Raw genomic sequence first — 20,891 nt, forward strand, 5'->3', positions numbered from 1 at the left:
AGAGTTCGGAGATGTGACTGAGCGTCTGTGGGATTCAGAGTAAGTGGGATGTTGAGAGTCTTTGCTCATAATGGGGCGAACTCTTCTCATCTCAGGGTGAGTAAAATCCAGTAAAGCGTCTTGGTCAAGAATATCGTGCTTCATCTCCTTCAAAGGCTCAGCTTTGATATTAGAGATAGGAATTGATTTAGCACGTCTTTCTTTAGCAACAGGAGAAGGTTGCTTTCCTGATTGACCATCTGAGCTCATCTCTTGGCACAGGGATGTTGGAGATGGGCTCAGTCTGGGTGTTGGGACTGTCAGAGTTGGAGATACACTTGGCTTTGGTGCTGGCTGGTGCAGTAATGGAGAAAGATCACTCAGCTGTGAGGCAGGGAGATGAAGAGAATCACTTGGCTTTGGTCTGAGAGGAGGAAGAGTGGGAGAGGAATTTGGCTTAGGAGCAGGAGAAATGGAGGTGCTGGGCTTTGCAGAAAGAGACTGAGAGCTGCATGTTTTGGGCTTGGTCCTTGGGAGGGTTGAAGCTCTTTCTCCATGGTTTCTCTGTGAATGTTGACATGATTTATTCCACGAGGGCTGGCTTGCTGTCTTGGATGTCCAGATCGAATCAAATGATCTGGAAAGTAAAAAATGTACCGGTAATTGCTAGATTATGTACCACATAAATCCAAGACAGAAAAACAAGCTTCACATTCATTTACCTGTCCGCTGTGCACAGTTTTGTGTTGTGTTTTTCAAAGATAAGTCCCTTCTCATCAAACGATGGGATTTGAATGGCTTTCTTCTTGATGACGGGAGACGAGAGAGGGAGAGGAGGCGACAAACGCAATTTTGGATGCTCCTTTGTTTGTCTGCTAGAGTCGGGTACTTGTGGGATCAAAGGTGCCAGATGTTTAAAACTCATTCTGTTTTAGCAAGACAATAATGAAAAGAAAGACATGGAGAAATTAAGAAAAATCAAGATGTTTGATATGAATGCCAAATATAATCTGCCTGTAAACACTGTCCACATTATGTGAAAATGTTGGCAATAACATTATAAAAATATTTAAACTAACTTATATGAGAGTTTCAATTCTTCTTTTTTTCAATTGAATTTTATTTAGATAGTGACACTTCACAATATCAGACCCTACAACCTTAGAGAAGGAACCCCAAAGATCAGATGATCCCTATTAACAAAAGCGTGGCAACAGTGGGGAGGAAGAAATTCCCATTGTTGCCATTGCTGTTGCTTAAGAAGAAGTGGCCTCTGGCGGAGACATGCTCAGAGAGGTGCAACCATCTACCTTGACCAGCTCAGGAGCAAGGGGATAGAGAAGAGGGAAAAGAGGAGGCAGATAACAAACTACAGGAGAGAGCAGACAACAGATCTGCATTTAAAATTAGATTTAAGATGAGGAACAAAAACATCTGCAAACTCTACTTATCAAAAGTTTGAAAAACCCACTATGGCCCCAAATGAATGTTAAACTTTTATATAATGTTATTAGATAATGCCATTTATCAGTGCAGGCAAAGAGAAGCCAGTTTTACCTACTTTAAAGACTGCTATAAAATAGTCACATTTTATTACCTGAATGTGTTTTTTTTTAAATTAAAGTAGCACTTACGTCTGCATAAAAATATGTAGTAGGGCTTACATGTAATTATCACATACTAGCATAAAAACTGCAATACTCAAGTTATGTAAAAGTGCAGCACTTGAGTGAATGCATTAAACACTGCAGCCTGAACCAGCATGACTGGTATGCACTAATGCTGCAAATACCAACACAAAACAAGCGTGTGCTGTGAAAAATGTGAGCTTTTTAAAGAAAGAGTTGCAGAAAACAAGACTGACCTGACGTGTGGTGATGATGCCCTGTGTCTGCTACTGACAGACCGATAGAGTAAACAAGTCAAAGTATGTGAGACGGAGAGCAGAGCAGTAGGAAGTAGTGGGCACACAAGTGCCATTCTCTCCATACCTCGACACTGAGGCTTCACTGTTACACTCCCACGCTGGTGTCTCATTTGATTTGGTTCATGGGACACTGTGAAGGCTGATTATAGAGCAACGTGTGAGTGAAAGAAGTGCTCACATCATTAACTTATGTTTGTTGCTTTTATAGGGTACAAGCACCAAAACATTAATCTCATGGGTGAAATGATGCATTATGCTTGTATTGGATTTAGCTATAGATTGTTTCCATCTGCAGTTTCTGGGTAGGATAGTAACACGGTATTATAGACAAACAACCCCACACCAGCACATAAATGCATACACATAATATTAGCATACTGCCTCTGACTAATGCTGACAAATCCCATTCTGAGTCTTTATGTTTTTTTTGCATTAGAAAATATGAAGGTGTACACGTAATTTCAAACTATCGGAGAGCTCATTTTATTCTTGAATTGCCTTAAATGAAAAAGCTTCTTCACACGCTCTACGCACTCCATGAGTGAGTGACCTTCAAACTCTGAATATCTACTCTCTGCAAAGATGTTCATATCTTTTCAACATTGTAATTGCATCATTGTGAGCTATTTTTAAAAGATGCTGAATGATGAATTTGGTATTACAAAGACTACCTTGTGAGTGAAAGTCCTGCATTCAAAGTCCTGCGTGAGTGAAGGTACAAAATTTATGTAAAGAATTCGGAGAACATGTATTTCAGCCTGCGACTGAGCTCAGATTACGTTACAGTTTTAATATTGCTGAATCATAGCTGAAGAATATTTTTACTCCTCTGGCTGGTCCTGTTGCTTGACTTCAGATGCTTTCCGACCTACAGGTGGATCCTACAAAAGGCTGGGCTGAGATGAAAAAAGTGAGCTGCAAATTCAAAGCTCTTTGCTTTTTTTTACCTTGTCAGGTCTTAAACAGTCATTTAACTTAAAACCATTTTAGAAGTTTAGAGAATTTTCTCTGACGGAGCTGCTGACAGTTCATAGATAAGGGATAACAAGGGACCACTGTAATATAAGATTAATGCAAAACCTTAATTGCAAATATTAAGCAAGCTCAGCTAAATGAGGAGGGAAAAACTCACTGCAGTATTTCTCTCTGATAAAATTAGGTATGAAAATATATAAATGAATTGTACATTTAAGCTGCTTGATGAAGACATATTTAAATCTTTACCCTATTTATTTAACTTGGATATTCATGCATGAAAAGAGCAAATACAAAGAAGTGAGGACTGAGCAGTTTTATTTTTGTATGAACAAAGGAAGCATATGATTGTTAAAAGAGGGTCGTTACACACCCACTGTTTCTCACCATGCTGTCAAGTAAAAACAATGAAAACAAAACAAGGAAAATATACACTTTACCAAATACTAGGCTATCTGTCAGTTGTCTTGGTCCATCCAGGATAATCTTGGCACCTTAAATGAATCAGTTGCATTTATTGGGTACATAACAGTTTAAAGTAAGTCACTAATAATACACCGTTTTGGCACAGCGGCACTAAACAATCCACATGCGTCTCAGCAGCTGCCATGCCGACATCAGAGAGAGGATTAAAAACCCTCCCCGCTGGCAGCAAAGTCATTGCACTTATGTCATTCACTTCAGCTAATTAAATGCACAATATAAGTGAACTTTATGAGATATGTAAAGTGATTGTCAAATTACAAAATGCGTGTAAAACTTGGCACAAGTATAGGATGGCATGAAATTTACAAACACATTTCTAAAGGGCAACACTTCCTCCAATCACCCCACAATCTCTTTCTGCATACAGTCTTCTCCTTATTGTGCATTTTTCTTCTTCTTCTTCTTTTTCAAGGAACTGTCAAAAACATCTCGGCTTCACTTTTCCCTCATCTCTGCAACGAAAATCAGCAGAGATGAGAGAAAAGCTGGAATGATATAGAACTGGGTTTGCATTATCAGACACAATAGATAATTTCCCCTCCTTTCTCATTCTTTTCTCCCATTTTTTTCCACAGTCGTTTGGGTGTTGGCTCCCATCCCACCAGTGTCCCGGCGGCAGCACCCCTGTCCAGATGGCCAGTCACCCTCCCGCTTCGCCTCGCTCTCTTGATCAGATCAGGGCATTGCTATCGTCATCTCTGCAGTTCACACTGGCCACCAGCGGGTGATGCCGGACTGTTTTGTTGCTCCACTTGTGGGCATCCTGCAACCCGGGCTCTAGGAAGTACAGGCACGCTCCGAAGCCTGCCAGCACCAACACCGACACCAGCAGGTAAAGTGGAACGAACCAGTCCAAGAACAACCACGACATACCGGCTGTCAGGGCAAAAAAGAATAGGGAGGGTGGAGGAGAGGGCAGGGAGGTGACAGAGAAGATGCGAGATTTGCGGAAGGGTGTTTGAGCAGAGTTGTTTAAATTTCCAAATACGCACCATTAACTGCATCATTACAAATCCTTCCCGCTCCCTTCTTATATCAGAAAAGACATTACAGGGACTAAGCAGGCAGCGTGCCGTCTATCCTCACTCCTCTCAGATTCATAATTATTAGCTGGCACAGGTGTTTTCTAAAAATAGCGCACGGGAGTAAATATGGGGAACCACGCTTACCTGCGGACGCTTCTCGATCAGTGGCGTTTGATGGTGGTTTTATGAGACGGAGAGCAGCCGCGAGTCGAACCTCTCATTAGATGATCTCCGGCGCTGCAGCAGCTGCTCCTCGTGCTGTTGCAACGGCAAAAATCACAGGTGCTCTCTGAGAGGCACGAGAGGCTGAAGCTGCATGCGGCTTCATCCTCCAGCTCCTGGCTCTGACGTTCAAAAGGAGGGGTGGGGGTTGCCATGACAACGGTGGGAGTGGGAGGGAAACTTATATAACTATAATCATTTTTGAGGAGGGTTGGGGGGGGGGGCGGTGGCGGAAGAGGTGGAGGAGGAGGAGGAGGGGGACAAGCCCTTCAGATGTCTCTGGATGCTCGCTGCCTTGCTACGCGCTGCGTAAAATCAATTCCACTCCATTTAACACCAAGGCCATCACACAGTTTATGTGACATTGAGAGAGAGAGAGAGAGAGGGAGCCATTTCTGTGTGAGGGGCTCCTTTCAAATCTGCTCTGACTGACAGCAGCTGCAGTGTTTAATGCAGTCACACACCCCCCCCCCCCCCCCATTTAAAAAAAAAAGCCAAAATCTGAGCACAGGCAGGAGGGTGGCCTACATATTGAAAAGTTGTCAGAGGATGTCATCTTTTTTAATGACTGCCATTTTTAGCTCATTCTGCACTGCCACCAGATTCATGAAAAGCAGCAGATAGACAGATCAGCTTCACATAAAGCGCTGCAGAAACAGAAGTGATGAACTGTGACTTCCTCGCTGCGTAACTTACACAGTTTAGAGGTTTTTGGGCGTGTTCTGTACCAAAAACTCAAGCAGATTGTCATATAATGTATTCTGTGACAGACATCTGTTATGAAATATTACAGTAGTGGGATTTGTTTTATTTCTTTTATATTAAATGTCTAAATGACTTTTTATTCTTGTCCCCTTGTTTTCACAGTTGACTGGTCCTCATCAAGATGGAGATGGCAGATCAAATAGCACAGCAGAACAAACTATTGCCAAAGTCTTAACATAAAACAATAAACTAACTCAGAAGATGCTGTTATATGACAAGTAAACATAACTGCCCATAACTAAACACTGGTGTCACCAGTGTTGGCACACTATAGGATCCATTCGAGGGGTCCATTGCATGGCATTGCAAAGTGTGAAAATTACAGAGAAGGAAGATTTTTCACTGCACCAGGAAGCATTATGTTGGGAAGAATAATGGGTCACATCATGAGAGCATTTGTGCAATGTCCAAGGTCTGAATCACCATCAGTTTTACAGGCTTCTTACACACGATGGCATTAGTCATGGGCTACAGTACCACTCCAAAGTAAGGTGGCTAAGCCAAAAAGCCAAGTCAGTGTGCTTTGTTCAAAATTCAAAAATAGCATTTCTTTGTAATGATAACAGACTGTCTGAATGAGAGGAAGACTGATTTATGTTGTTGAAAATGCTGTTATTTTTCTTAAGACATCTCAGGCTGTTCTTCATCTGTCTCGTAAATGTATGGTTTAATAATTGGAAACATTTCAGGAGTGCTTCTTTACACTGACACAAAGAGACACATTTGAAGCAGTTTGTTTGTTTTGTTTTTTTTGTTGTTTGTTTTTGGTTAAATTGGTTATAATTCTGGTTAAGCCCACTTTAGATTCAGTCTGTACTGTATGTAGCCCATGAGCTAAAATGAGTGAGACACACCATTTCTACAAAATGGTATAAAAATGAAGAGTTTAGTTTCAAAAATCATGGATTTTTTTTTTATTCCGTATGATTATTCCAAGTGACTATCCAGTTGGGTTTGCATAGAACAGAAGAAATTACTAGAACAATTTTATGGTAATGCCAGTTTTAAGAGAGGAGAACAGTGTACTTGGAGTTTTAAAGTGTGAAATTTCACAACGAGAATGTGTGATGGTTACATCCTGTCCACTAGGCTCTCAGCGGCTGTGAGAGCACTTTGGTCAGCAGGAAGTCACAAATAAATGGAGCAACAACTTCAGGATTATCAAGATGTACATGATGGCTGCCAGGTACTGTCACCACAGTGTCCTGAGAGAGAGAGAGAGAGAGAGAGAGAGAGAGAATTGACTAGTAAAAGAGAAAAGACAAGTCCTGTGTTGAACAGTCATATAAAAAAGAAAGACCAATAAAAAGGCCAATAAAAAGCTAAATACACCTTTACTATTTCCACAGAAATTAAGAGGGTACAGGCCTCAGTTACCATGTTATGTTAAAGTTCATGACAGTACAGTTAGAAGTATGACTTGTTTGGAAAGACTGCCAGCAGAAAACCTCTCTAAAAAGAAAATGGCAGCATGGCTTAGGTTTACAAAATTGCATCTGAACAAACAACAAGACCTCTGGAACAATGTCTTTGGACAGACAAGACCAAAGTGGAGACAAACGGCACAACAATCTCATACCAGCTGTCAGGCACAGTGATGGAGACACGATGATTTGAGCTTATTTAGTAGCCACAGGACCTGTCATTGAGCCACGAACTCCTCTGCATACCAAAATGTTCTAGAGTCAAATATGAGGCCAACAGCTAAAGCTTGACCCAAATTAAGTCATGCAGCATGATCCCAAGCACAGCAGCAAATCTCCAGCAGAATGGCTGAAAAAGAAAAGAATCAAGGTGCTGCAATGGCCCAGTCAAAGTCCAGACTTCAACCTTAAGAGAACGTTGTAAAGAACAGTGGACCAAAATTCTTCCACAATGATGTGAGATTGATAAAGTCATACAGAAAATTATTACTTCTCCAGGCTGTTGAATCATGTGAAAGCCCCCACAGTGCAGAGCAGCTACCTAAACTCTGCTCCCAGTGAGGTCGATTATCTCGTCAATAGTTTTACATCCTCACTGCGTATAACTTTGGATACTGTGGCTCCTCTGAAAAGGAAAGCTTCAAATCAGAAGTGCCTGACTCCGTGGTATAATTCACAAACGCACAGCTTAAAGCAGATAACCCGAAAGCTGGAGAGGGAATGGCGTCTCACTAAATTAGAAGATGCTCATTTAGCCTGGAAAAAGAGTTTGTTGCTCTATAAAAAAGCCCTCCGTAAAGCTAGGACATCTTACTATTCATCATTAATTGAAGAAAATAAGAACAACCCCAGGTTTCTTTTCAGCACTGTAGCCAGGCTGACAAAGAGTCAGAGCTCTGTAGAGCCGAGTATTCCTTTCACGTTAACTAGTAGTGACTTCATGGATTTCTTTACAAATAAAATTTTAGACATTCGAGAAAAAATTATTCATAACCATCTCAAAGATTATTCTTCATGTTCGGCTGCTTTCAGCACTGCTGGTATTTGTTTAGACTCTTTTGCTCCAGTTGATCTTTCAGAGTTAACTTCAATAGTTACTTCCTCCAAACCAGCAACATGTTTATTAGATCCCATTCCTACTAGACTGTTCAAAGAAGTCTTTCCAATTATTGATGCTTCAATCTTAAAAATGATCAATCAGTCTTTATTAGTTGGCTATGTACCACAGACCTTCAAGGTGGCTGTAATTAAACCTCTACTTAAAAAGCCATCACTGACCCAGCTGTCTTAGCTAATTATAGGCCAATCTCCAACCTTCCTTTTCTCTCAAAGATTCTTGAAAGAGTAGTTGTAAAACAGCTAACTGATCATCTGCAGAGGAACGGTTTATTTGAAGAGTTTCAGTCAGGTTTCAGAATTCATCACAGTACAGAAACAGCATTAGTGAAGGTTACAAATGATCTTCTTAGGGCCTCTGACAGTGGACTCATCTCTGTACTTGTCCTGTTGGACCTCAGTGCAGCTTTTGATACTGTTGACCATAACATTTTATTACAGAGATTAGAGCTTGCTATAGGTATTAAAGGTACTGCACTGCAGTGGTTTGAATCATATTTATCTCATAGACTCCAATTTGTTCATGTAAATGGGGAGTATTCTTCACACACTAAGGTTAATTATGGAGTTCCACAGGGTTCTGTGCTAGGACCAATTTTATTTATATTATACATGCTTCCCTTAGGCAGTATTATTAGAAAGCACTGCATCAATTTTCATTGTTATGCAGATGATACTCAGCTTTACCTATCAATGAAGCCAGATGACACACATCAATTAGTTAAACTGCAGGAATGTCTTAAAGATATTAAGGCCTGGATGACCTCTAATTTCCTGCTTCTAAATTCAGATAAAACTGAAATTCTTGTTCTCGGCCCCACAAATCTTAGAAACATGGTGTCTAACCAGATACTTACTCTGGATGGCATTACTTTGGCCTCCAGTAACACTGTGAGAAATCTTGGAGTCATTTTTGACCAGGATATGTCCTTCAATGCACATATTAAACAAATATGTAGGACCGCTTTTTTGCATTTGCGCAATATTTCTAAAATTAGAAACATCCTTTCTCAGAGTGATGCTGAAAAGCTAATTCATGCATTTATTACTTCTAGGCTGGATTATTGTAATTCATTATTATCAGGCTGTCCTAAAAGCTCCCTGAAAAGCCTTCAGCTGATCCAAAATGCTGCAGCTAGAGTACTGACAGGGACTAGAAAGAGAGAGCATATTTCTCCCATATTGGCTTCTCTTCATTGGCTCCCTGTTAAATCTAGAATAGAATTTAAAATTCTTCTCCTCACATACAAGGTCTTGAATAATCAGGCACCATCTTATCTCAAAGACCTTATAGTACCATATCACCCCAACAGAGCACTTCGCTCTCAGACTGCTGGCTTACTTGTGGTTTCTAGGATACTTAAGAGTAGAATGGGAGGCAGAGCCTTCAGCTTTCAGGCGCCTCTTCTGTGGAACCAGCTTCCAGCTTGGATTCGGGAGACAGACACCCTCTCTATTTTTAAGATTAGGCTTAAAACTTTACTTTATGATAAAGCTTATAGTTAGGGCTGGATCAGGTGACCCTGAACCATCCCTTAGTTATGCTGCTATAGGCCTAGTCTGCTGGGGGGTTCACATAATGCACTGTTTCTCATTCACCTTATTTACTTTGTTTATACTCCACTCTGCATTTAATCATTAATTGATATTAATCTCTGGCTCTCTTCCACAGCATGTCTTTCTCTCCCCTCAGCCCAACCGGTCGCGGCAGATGACTGCCCCTCCCTGAGCCTGGTTCTGCTGGAGGTTTCTTCCTGTTAAAAGGGAGTTTTTCCTTTCCACTGTCGCCAAGTGCTTGCTCATAGGGGGTCGTTTTGACTGTTGGGTTTTCTCTGTATTATTGTAGGGTCTTTACCCACAATACAAAGCGCCTTGAGGCGACAGTTTGTTGTGATTTGGCGCTATATAAATAAAATTGAATTGAATTGAATTGAATTGAATTGAACTGAATTGAATTGAATTGAATTGAATTGAATTGAATTGAATTGAATTGAATGCATTTCAAGTTGACTGCTGACTGACGTGACTTGTTTAAAGATGGACTTTGACTCCAATCAGTTACATGACACAAATTATCCTTCCCACCATGTATCCAAAACAGGAAGAGACCCATGGACCCATGGAATAGACGCCACAAGGAGGAGTTCTTTGTTGCTCGTCACACTGGTGCTGAACTATTTTACCTGCCAGTGGTTTTAATGTTTTGGCTTGTTTATATCTCTCTACCCATTCTGTTTATCCTTCATTCTGCACGTTTCATTGTTCTTATATAGATCTTCATACAGTCTTTACTTGAGTTAGATGCTGAACTGCATTTCATTGTTGCAATACAACCACAGTATCTGCAATTACAATTCCAATTTCTTTCATTCACAGGTTCTGTCATAATGATCCTGTTATTTTGCCTTTCAGACCTGTGACTGTGTGGCTTATCTTCCACCAGTGGGCTGCACTCGATCAGCAGTGTGTAGATTTCAGGGATTTCATTTATATTTGCTTAATGCTCGAGGAGGGCCCCTTTTCCCTGCTGCTAATCTTTATAAATCCTGCTATATGCAGATGTTTTTTTAAACTATAATAGGGATTCAGTCATGGTGGGAGGCATCTGGCTGTTGCAGATTCTCCATTCTGTGATTTCTGCAGGTCAGTGTTGAGATCCACACGTACACTTTTCGATAAATTTATGAAACATTTTTATCTAATATCACAATGCATGAATTAAAATGCACGGTGTGTCATAAATCCTGCTAAAAATAATCAGGTGGTTTTGCGTGGATAGTTAATGCCTCCTAAATAATCAGTTAATGGATAATAATTGAGTTACTTATACTATTATCTGATATGCCATCCAATTAACTGGATTCTAATTACACAGCAATAGTGCATCTGCTCTTTGAAAGCACACCATGATTATTTCTCATACAGATCAGTTTGTTGTCATTTTTAATCAGTTTGTCTGCATGACCCAGTAGTTCATATCAGTTACAAAGTAAGGCTTCTTATTTTTTTCTGTAATAACAATAGAAATAATGAAAATCCATGTCCTGCCCAATAGGCTGTAAATGTGACACAAATATGACACATCCAGTCATACCATGACATTTGGATGTTTGCATATGAAATAAATACAGGTTCCAGGTGTTTATGTATGCATCTATTCTGCTGTTATTTATATTTTATTATTACGTTTAAGGCTCTTCGTGGCCTTGCGCTGAGCTCAGGCATCTCAAATCCCCAGTGGCTTTCTGTGGCTTTGACCCCCCCCCCCCCCCCCCAAAAAAAACCTAGATGCATATGGATAGTGTCCTCTTAATTTTGCTGAAGCTCAATAGCAGTGATTAGTATGGATGCACACACGAATCTTTTATCTTAAAAAGAAAAATCAAAAACAAATTTAACAGTGCGTTTGGCACATTTGACTGCGTGTGTGGACTTCTTAGTATTTTTACAGCTACGAGGCTGCTAAATGTTTTATTTATTAATCAAAGCAAGCTACTTCTACTTTATTTGCTCAGACCTAATTAGATTTTTTTTTACCTGCAGTTCACCATTGTTCTGCTTTTTTAGTAATAAAAAAGAAATCAATATATTTTTAAAATTTTTTTAGCTCTATAATCTTACAGTGCCACACAAATGTGGTACGATTCTAATGAAAATGTGGAGTCAAAGTACCAAATAATCACAAAACTTACTGAAGAGTGGTCACATTTTATATATTAATGCTGATAGATTTATGCTTAATACGCTGTCTAAAGAACCAAAGGCTTCATTTGCCTAAGCTAAGGTCAAAGTTCATGCTTCAACAATAAGAAAAAGAGCAACAGTGGCATCCATGGGAGAGTTCCAAGGAGAAAATCACTGCTGATCAAAAAGAACACAAAGGCTCGTCTCACATTTGCCAAAAACCATCTTGATGATCCTCAAGACTTTTGGGAAAATAGTCTATGGACTGATAAGACAGAAGCTGAACTGTTTAGAAGGTTTGAGTCCTGTTATATCTGCTGTAAAACTAACACAGCATTTCATAAAAATAACATCAAACTAACAATCAAACGTGGTGGTGGTAGTGTGATAGTCTGAGGCTGCTTTGCTGCAATGGACACATCCATGAATTCTGAGCTCTACCAGAAAATCTCAGAGGACAATGTCCGACCATCAGTTTGTGCCCTGAAGCTCAAGTGCACTGGGGTTATGCAGCAGAACAATGATCCAAAACTTACCATTAGTCCACCTCTGAATAGATGAAAAAAAAAAAAAAAGCCTACAAAGTGAAGGTTTTGAAGTGGCCTAGTGAAAGTCTGGACTTAAATCTTAAAAAGACTTTTATCTTTAAATAATTAAACTCACATTTCTTTCCCGATAGACTTGGAGAAGTTCCCAAGTGAATTTTGGGTTCAATTTTGGACCGATGCCTTTGTCTGCACTTGAAAACAAAACAAAAACAAGATTTTCTTTTTTAAGTATGACAGGCTTTGTAATTATTGTAAAGGTCACAAATTATTTAAATAGCAAACAGTGACATGTCCACATTGTAAAATAAATTATACTGTAATATCCATTCAGATTAGTGGTAAATACCTTACAGAATAAGTAAAACAGGGGCCTGAATCATAGACTGCATCTCCAGGCTTTGCTCCAATGTGATCCGCACTATGTTTTTCTGCATAAAAACACATCAAGTGTATGTGAGCTGAATGCCAAACCTTAGTTGGAGGAAATATAAAGTGGGATGTGGTGAAGTTTTGGGAGGTTAAAAGTGACTTACAAAATTAACTCGGAGGTCTCTCGAGAACACAAATCCTGATGAGGAGAAACACATTCAGCTGCCAGCACATGAGAAAAAGCAAAGTGAGATTATTCCTCACTGCCAGGAGGAGAAGCGATAAAGACGTACCTTCTTCAACCTGAGTCAGACCTCGCTGTAAAAGCATTTGAACAGACTGTTCAGACAGAGTCGGGTTTGCAGTCAACAGCCTGAAGGAAACAAAACAATTTTAGCCACAAACTGCAACTCAAATAGGCTTGTTTTATTTTGTTCTGTTTTCTCTGCAGTTTATTATTAGTCCACAAAGTGAGGACTTCTATTGCTAGAAATAAAACAAAATTGATGCATCAGAATCAGAGCTGTTTTTTTTTTTTAAGAAAACCAACACAACAATAAAATATAATTTGTTCTGTCAAAATCTGATGTCTACATTACCCACAGTGATTGCCAGCAATTCAGCTGTATAATAAAGAAAGCAGCAAAGCTTCGATTCACTTTAGCACAAGCACATAAACGAAGGCTTGCTTCGCTTCACTTGAATTGGCCATATAATAAAGTGATACCTCTCCACTGCCTTTTCATATGTGTAAACTCTTTTCTTCTCTTCTGTCTTTTTTTCAAACTTGAGCATCTCATCCATCCCCTGCCTCATGATTTGGGGTATTCTTTTCTGCAACAAAATGAAACAAAACAAAACCACAGACAGGAGCGGCTCATAAAGATAATTTAATAAAATTGTTCCGCATCTTCATATTCCATATTCTCCAGCTATTAGATAATTTTTCCTGCAGTGATGAGAAATAATGCTAAAGTACCAGCTCTGTAGGTACAAATCCAAAAACGTCCAGCGCTATAACGGCATCCACCATCTCGGGATACACTGCACTGAACTGCAGGAAATACACACAGTAAACACCATGAAAGTGCTGTAAAAATGCACGACATAGCTGCATAAAATTGTAATTAGATACATGTGATGTGTCTTATTTACCATGACTGCAATGTTGCCACCTGTAAGGGAATGAACACATGCTCAAATGAACATGATCATTTTTGTGACAGCTTGGATTTAAAACAGAGTCTGGCTGCAAAATGTTTAAAAAACCAGAAAAATAAAAATCAGTTTATTAGGAATTCCCATTAGCTGAATGCTGTAGCAGCTATTTTATCAGGGATATAACCTCCAAACTTTGTTTTTGGAAAGAGTATAACTAATTTATAAATCTAAGGTGAGCTCTTCCAATTGCTTATGTCCTAAATTCAAAGACATTATGTTCCTAATGATATAAAACAAAGAAAAACAGCCAATTGTCACATTTAAGAAAACTGTAAACCAAAAATACTATTAGTAATGAAATGGTAAGTAGAGTTAATTGACTTAAACTTCTACCAACTTTAATCTGTTGATTCGCTGTGAAATTTTTATCACAATTTAACTGCTAATTTCTTAAGTAGCTGTGACTAGTTTGCAGATTAAGCAAGCAACACTTAAAAGTATTATTTGCATGGATCAGAGCAAAGGATCCTACTAGTTTATGTGAGCACTGTCATGCTCAGAGATGATTACGCATAAAAATCTGAGATTGTTCTTGGTATGAACAAGAAACATATGATCAAACCTGACAAGTTGCCTTGATTCCCCCCCCCCAAGATTTCCTAACCCATAAGAACCCCCGCCCATTTCTCCTTGAAGGAAAATATATCCAGAATTTTAAAAATTGTAATTAATGAAAATCTTTTTCAAGAACATTTCCAGAACATGTGGGTTCTTACAGGTTAACCTGTTTAGGTTTATTTTGAAGCATTTTTGCTTCGTAAATGGCTCAAAGCATTAATCAATTGCCAGAAGAGCTGGAGTTCTGTTTTCTCTTGATGAGTTGATTACGTTGTTAATTGTTGCAGCATCGTTTTTGATTGATCGCTCCACACACAACACATTCAATCAGTTAGACCTGATCTCAGAAAACCACCAGCTTCCTGTAAAAGTTCTTTTTTTTTTTAAACTGAGATTTTAAAGAAGAATATATGGAAGAAGCACAGTGTAGTGTCTGTGAATCAGGATTCATAATTTGCTTAGTGTTTATATTTGTGACTCATCCATACTGTGACCCATGATGGAGGTTTTATAGAAGGTCGAGGTTTTATACAAGAATATATGGAAGAAGCACAGTGCAATGTCTGTGAATCACGATTCATATTCTGGTTAGTGTTTGTATCTGTGACTCACCCATACTGTGACCCATGATGGAGAACTTTGTCCAGCACAGACCTGAAATTGGCATGACACAGAAAACCCATCTGATTGAATCTAGCTGAACTCTGTGCTGTTTTATTTAAAAGATCTGTTTTTAACTGAGAAATTCAAACTACAGTCAGGCTACTGAGAGCCGAAAAGGTCCCACTCACTTTCAGCAACTCTGCGTACGTCTGCTACATATGCAGGGAATGAGTAGAAGACTCCAGGAGGTCGGTGGGATGACAGACCGTGACCTGGCATGTCCACTGCCACGTATCTGCATTCTGAGCAGAAGCAGAGAGAAAGAGAGATGAAATGACCTGCAGTAGAAACTGTCATGGCAGCTCGATAACTGCTATTAACTTCTTAACACTAAACCTGACAACAACTTGGAATAGGTTATGTTTTAGCTGAATACTAAATATAGTAGTTAAGAAAAAAAAATGCTAGTTACAAAATACATTTTCAGCCAATGTTTTAAATCCAAACATTCTGTGAGTAGCTTCCAGTTAACTGGTGTTAGTCAGTGGCAGGATTGGTAGTTAATTTATTGAAACCTCAGTATTTATTCTATTTTTACTGCATTTACAGTTCACTGTATGCAAAATATTGTCATCAGCACCACCATGCTGCAGCTGAGTGAAGATGACTGAGGCCAGGCTATTGGCATGCGAGATGCTGGCTTGTGTGCCCGAGCTGTTGCTGCAGCCTTGCATGTCCATGACAGCACGGTCCCAGATCTGATTGTTCTTGGTGGAAGTCTGACTGGACAGAGGTACTGAGATGAGGTGCTCCAGCCTGTGTCATTCTTGTGGCAGCACATGCCCTGCAGCTGTTTCAGCAGGACAATGTCCTGCCCCACACTGCCAGAGTAGTCCAGGCATTTCTGGATCAGGAGCATATTCAGACTCTCCTAGAGCATTTAGTCCCAATTTGTCTCCGACTGAATATGCCTGGGACATGCTGGGTTGACGTGTTCAGAGGAAGCTGTTGCTCAGCTGCAGGCTGGAGAGCAATTCCTCAACAACAGATCCAGACACTTGTGAAGTCCAACCACAGACAGATGACAGTTTGCATCATGTTCAGAGGAGGACATAACATGTATCAGTAGTCATGCATGTATGCATGCATGTATATTATAGTGTTTTTTATAAAATCTCCTTAAACCACAAACTTGCATTTCTGTTTATGACTAGTATTGATGTTATCAAGCCAAATTAAGTCTCTTACATTTTAGTTTGGGCATTCCAAACAGAGAGAAATTCTATGAAAAGGGATAAAACAAAAAAGAAAAAAATGAAAAGAAAGAAAAGCAAACCCAAACCTGACCTCTAGATGGGTCGACAGAGCTCAAAGACATCTCAACATCTACCACATTTAGTGGCACAGTGTTTTCTACAAACTGAGTTCATCTATCATTAGGTCAAATATTCTGTCAAATATCTCAGTGTTTAAGGGACTGATTGGGACTGAAGTTCTGCTAAGGAATTTGCATCTGTGGTTTTAAATAAAGTGGCCTAACTTCTCATGACTTTCCCTTGGCATCATGGCTGTTTTCATGTCATCATTTTTGTGGTTTATGACTGCTAGCCCACAAAACTAAAGTTATTATCATTTAGCAGCAGATGTAAGCCATTGTTGGATAGTGCAAACTCCCCTGAGCCCAAACTCTATGACAACAGTTTTTCTGTCTTCTCTTTCTTCCTATTTACCCCCACTGGAGGCAATTAATTATTAAAGTAATGAATTCAATTGCCACTAACTTGATTGATTCATATAATGTCTGTGGACAGGATTATTTTTGTGATTTTATACGTCAACTGACACTGGGTGGCTGCATTCTAGTCTTGGTGAAATGGGAGTACAGAGTCCGGGACAATAGGGCAAACAAGCACGGAAGATAATGAGTCACACAGAACTGACAGCCAAACACAGCTTCAACAGCCCCCAGGTGACAGTTTCCTTACCCTTGTCCTGTCTGTGGTGAATTACCTTTAGGTAAGACGGGAATGAGGGTGTTGAATGAACCACAGTTATCTGCCCAGCCATGCAGGCACAGCACCGGGTGGCCGTGTTCAGGACCCCAGGCTTTACCTTTGATCTCTCCCCATGGGACCGGTATAGAAATCTCCGAAACTAGACGAAATAAAGCACAACACAGCCTCAGTCAGAAGCACAAACACAACAATCTGTCAGATTTTTGATGATCAGTTACAGGATTTCACAACAGCAATGAGAACTGAAAGTGGTAACAAAAGAAAAGAAAACAAAAAAGCAAACACCATGTGTGTAGGAATATTACCTTCTTGTTTCACTGCTGACATTTCAGTATTTGATGATCTTGGGTTTATATCTCAGGGAAATAAAGTCATCTGCATGTGCAAAGTTACAAAAAACTAAACAAACCACATAAGGTTTCCATTTAAAAAAAAAGTAGGAAGTTCCTGATCTTTGGCCAATGATTTTATTGGATGTTCAGAATGACATGCTGCATCTATGGCCAATCATACACTGCAGGGGAGTGTTTAACCTTTACACACACCAGGTAAAAGCCTGGCTTTTGTTTCCTCAATAAGGCCTGCCAGACAGCCTTCTACAAGAGCAGCATGACCTATCTGCTGAGAGCAGCTTCTGTTTGTTCCACAGTGAGGTCAGTAAAGGTGAAGCAGTCAGAAGTTTAGGAAGCTGGAAACAATACACAGGAATAAATTTGGCCAGTGGCCTGTTTTGTCTTACAGACTTGTTTACATTAAACAACCTGTTTGGTTTCCAGTGTGTGAGTGAAAGATCACATCTGTGTCACAGGCTGGGCCTGAAAAATGAAGCCAATGTAGCCCCAAAAACTGCAGTGTTAAAAATGCTCAATTTTACAATATTAAAAAGCATGTTTACCAAAAACAAAACAAAAACACACAAAAAACAATGACAAAACAAACAAAAAAACAATATTGCAGAGGCTAAAATCATAACACTGAAGCAGAGTTGTTATGTTATGCTGAACTCTGTCTGGCTTTGAGGCAAACTGTGCTTCACTTTCCCCGCTCTCTTTTTCTCTAATCTGCATGATCACATAAAAAACTAACTTAACACTTCTCTCTCCCATTTCCAGCTGTTATGACATCGCTACCTGTCACCATTTCTTAGAGTCAGCTGAGTGTGAAACATTCTGTCTGGTAACTAAAATGGCTTTGTTTCTTGATCAAATTTAGTAGAGCTGCAGATGAAGTTTTGAAACAGGTGAAATAAACCAATGCCACAGAGTCATTGTGCAAATGTACCTGTTTTCTCAGCGCTTGCTCTGGCCTGATGACAAGAATAGGAATCTCATCCAAGGTTGCTGTGTGTGTTCAGTCACAGTTAATGACTTTATTTTTTTAGATTACCCCCCCCCCCCTCCCCCCCCCCCCCCCCCAAAAAAAAGCATTAAACATTTAAACATGCAGGTGTATTGACTTTAAATATTAGCAACCATTTAAAAAGGCATAGTGCATATCATAGCATCATGCTTATCATAGCAACAAATGCATAATCATTTATTCACATGAACCATTCAGGAATGAAATTAAGGCATGAAAATGTTTGGATTTAATGAACTGGCATCAGTTTCACTCAGTCCCCCTTGCAGTCATGGTGAAAATGGTGGAGAGGCTGTTTTGCAGCCACAGCACCTGGGCACCTTGCAGTCACTGAGTCAACCATGAACTCCTCCGTATACCAAAGTATTCTAGAGTCAAATTTGAGGCCATCTGTCTAACAGTTAAAGCTTGGCTGGCTATAGTTTGCAGCTGGACAATGATCCCAAGCACAACAGCAAATCTACAACAGCATGGCTGAAAAAAAATAAAATAAAAAAAAATCAAGGTGTTGCAACGGTCCAGTCAAAGTCCAGACCTCAATCTGACTGAAATGCTGCAGCAGGACCTTAAGAGAACTCTGCAAAAACGAATGTCTGCAAACCTCAATGAACTGAAGCAAGCGTGGGCCAATATTCCTCCACAAGGATGTGAGAAACTAATAAAATCATATAGAAAACAATTACTTCAAGTTATTGCCGCTAAAGCTGGTTCTACAAACTACTGAATCATAGGGTGCACTTTTTGGTGAGCTCATTTTTTAAGTTCTAACTTGAAATCTATTAATAAGTTTACATTTTCAGGAACAACAAAGACGCAATTTTCATCTGGACAAAAAAAATCTTTATTATTGGAATGAAATGAAGCAGAGTAAACGCTTAATGAAAAAAAAAAAATTTAAGTAAACAGATTAAGTGCAGCTTCTAAGAGGTTACAGATATTCTGCAGATGTTTTGCATGTTACAGTCAGTGTGACATCAGTCAGTGTAGCTTGTTTTGTCATAATAAAGCTGATCATGCTGTCAGACATTAAGACAACTAGAATAGTCTCCTCTTTTATAAAAGAAGTTATTCTTTTCATTGTTTCACAGCATGAGCCCCTCCATCCTTTATCTAATTATTGATGAAAGTCTTCTTATTGGAATTTTTTTCCCCCCAGCTTCCTATTTTTAGACATTTGTTTCTCTTACTTGACTGCACTTTGTAGCCTCGTTCTGAAAAGTGTAGCACAAATTTGATAATTTATCATCATTATTGTTTTACATTATTATGGATTATTTCCCCACTGCCACACTGCAGAATTGGATTATCAATCACATCGTGTTTCTACAGCGAGTTCGTCCTATTTCCGTCCTCGCCTTCACTTGCTCTCATGATTTGATGTTTCTGCACAACTTTGTCGCAGTAAATGATGATTACATCCATTTCATATAGCAGAATTCATGCTGCACAAATCCCTTCAAATTAAAAACTCTGCGGTGGACAGTTCTGGTGCATTAACCAAACTGAAACCTGTTCAGGGATGATTCTTCAGACCAGCATTAACTTATTTTACACGTCAACGTATTGCAGAGCAGCATCTGCTCCTATAGTATGAGATAATCTGGGTAGAAATAAGGAGGTATCAGCTGCATCAAAGGCTTCTGACAGGCTGATAAGAAACCCTCACATCAGGATGTGGTGCAATGTCCAAAGCAGACAGCGAGTAATTTACAGGCAGTGATGTGATAAGCCCTGAAGCCAGACTGGAAAGAGCCTCACACAAAAACGGGGAAATGGATCCTGTAAGTTGAACATTAGTTGGTGATGTGAGCTGTTTCCAGCACTGAAAGGCTTCAAAGACGAGGTCGTAGTCGTTCATTACTGAATCTGAGTACAGGTGGATTTCACACCTGGGAAGATTGGAAAAAGTAAGGTGGACGCGTCTGAGATTGCATAAGAGGAATTCAACATTCTTTAAATTCCAATTTATTCAACACATTGTGGAAAAGTTGAAAATTATTCATATTCCAAAAAAATTAATTCCAAATAGTTTTGGTAAAGATAAAGAAACAAAGAGTAGAAACAAGGGGATAAAAATCTATCTTGTGTCTGTTTTAAACTTCTCTGGACCACTTTTTGGAAAGAATAAACATGGGAAATGCAACATTAGAGAGCTTTAGAGGAGCTTATAGGGAGACTAGAGACACATATACATGCATGTGTTGCATGTTAGATGCTTCTCTGCAGCGTCCTTAAAGGGTTTGACTGTTTCTAAATCATTCAAATGATGAGGTAAGACGGTCACGTCACAGCAGAAAATCACAAAAAAACAAAAGCAGCTGCAGAATTGTAACATTCATTTTACACGTTTTTCATTTAGCTAAGCGTAACATATCATAAACACAACTTTAGCTTTTCTTCTGATTAGCTGCTCCTCGCAAACAAAATGTTTGAACAGCAGGTGAGTGGGTGTGTTTCTGCGCTCACAGTGTGTCTGAGATGACCATATTGAACCCATCTGCTCTCTCTGACATCATACAGAGCCCAGAGTAAAATAAACTCAGCATTTAGAGCAGTCTGAAGTCAGAGCTGTGGGATGTCATGGATTACTTGTACATAAACCGACCTCAGTATTT

General features: G+C 39.5%; 1 protein-coding gene and 1 long non-coding RNA gene across 2 annotated transcripts; both read right to left on the reverse strand.

Annotated features, from left to right (window-relative positions):
* Positions 1–3,182: 3,182 nt before the first annotated feature.
* Positions 3,183–4,754, reverse strand: LOC115786187 (uncharacterized). The gene is made up of 2 exons (XR_004020402.1): positions 4,537–4,754; positions 3,183–4,243 (listed from the first exon to the last, which is right to left on the reverse strand). It is a non-coding gene; the product is annotated as an uncharacterized LOC115786187 (long non-coding RNA).
* A 1,549-nt stretch (positions 4,755–6,303) lies between these two features.
* Positions 6,304–17,339, reverse strand: LOC115787057 (serine hydrolase-like protein). The gene is made up of 12 exons (XM_030739634.1): positions 17,223–17,339; positions 16,913–17,056; positions 15,091–15,204; positions 14,912–14,953; positions 13,676–13,695; positions 13,500–13,574; positions 13,248–13,354; positions 12,814–12,893; positions 12,685–12,719; positions 12,503–12,579; positions 12,267–12,342; positions 6,304–6,584 (listed from the first exon to the last, which is right to left on the reverse strand). Exons 1-12 carry the CDS (start codon positions 17,242–17,244, stop codon positions 6,465–6,467), a joined length of 912 nt encoding a protein of 303 aa, XP_030595494.1. The 5' UTR covers positions 17,245–17,339; the 3' UTR covers positions 6,304–6,464.
* Positions 17,340–20,891: the final 3,552 nt, after the last annotated feature.

The sequence above is a fragment of the Archocentrus centrarchus genome, chromosome 1, assembly GCF_007364275.1.
Source record: "Archocentrus centrarchus isolate MPI-CPG fArcCen1 chromosome 1, fArcCen1, whole genome shotgun sequence".
Lineage (NCBI taxonomy): Eukaryota > Metazoa > Chordata > Actinopteri > Cichliformes > Cichlidae > Archocentrus > Archocentrus centrarchus.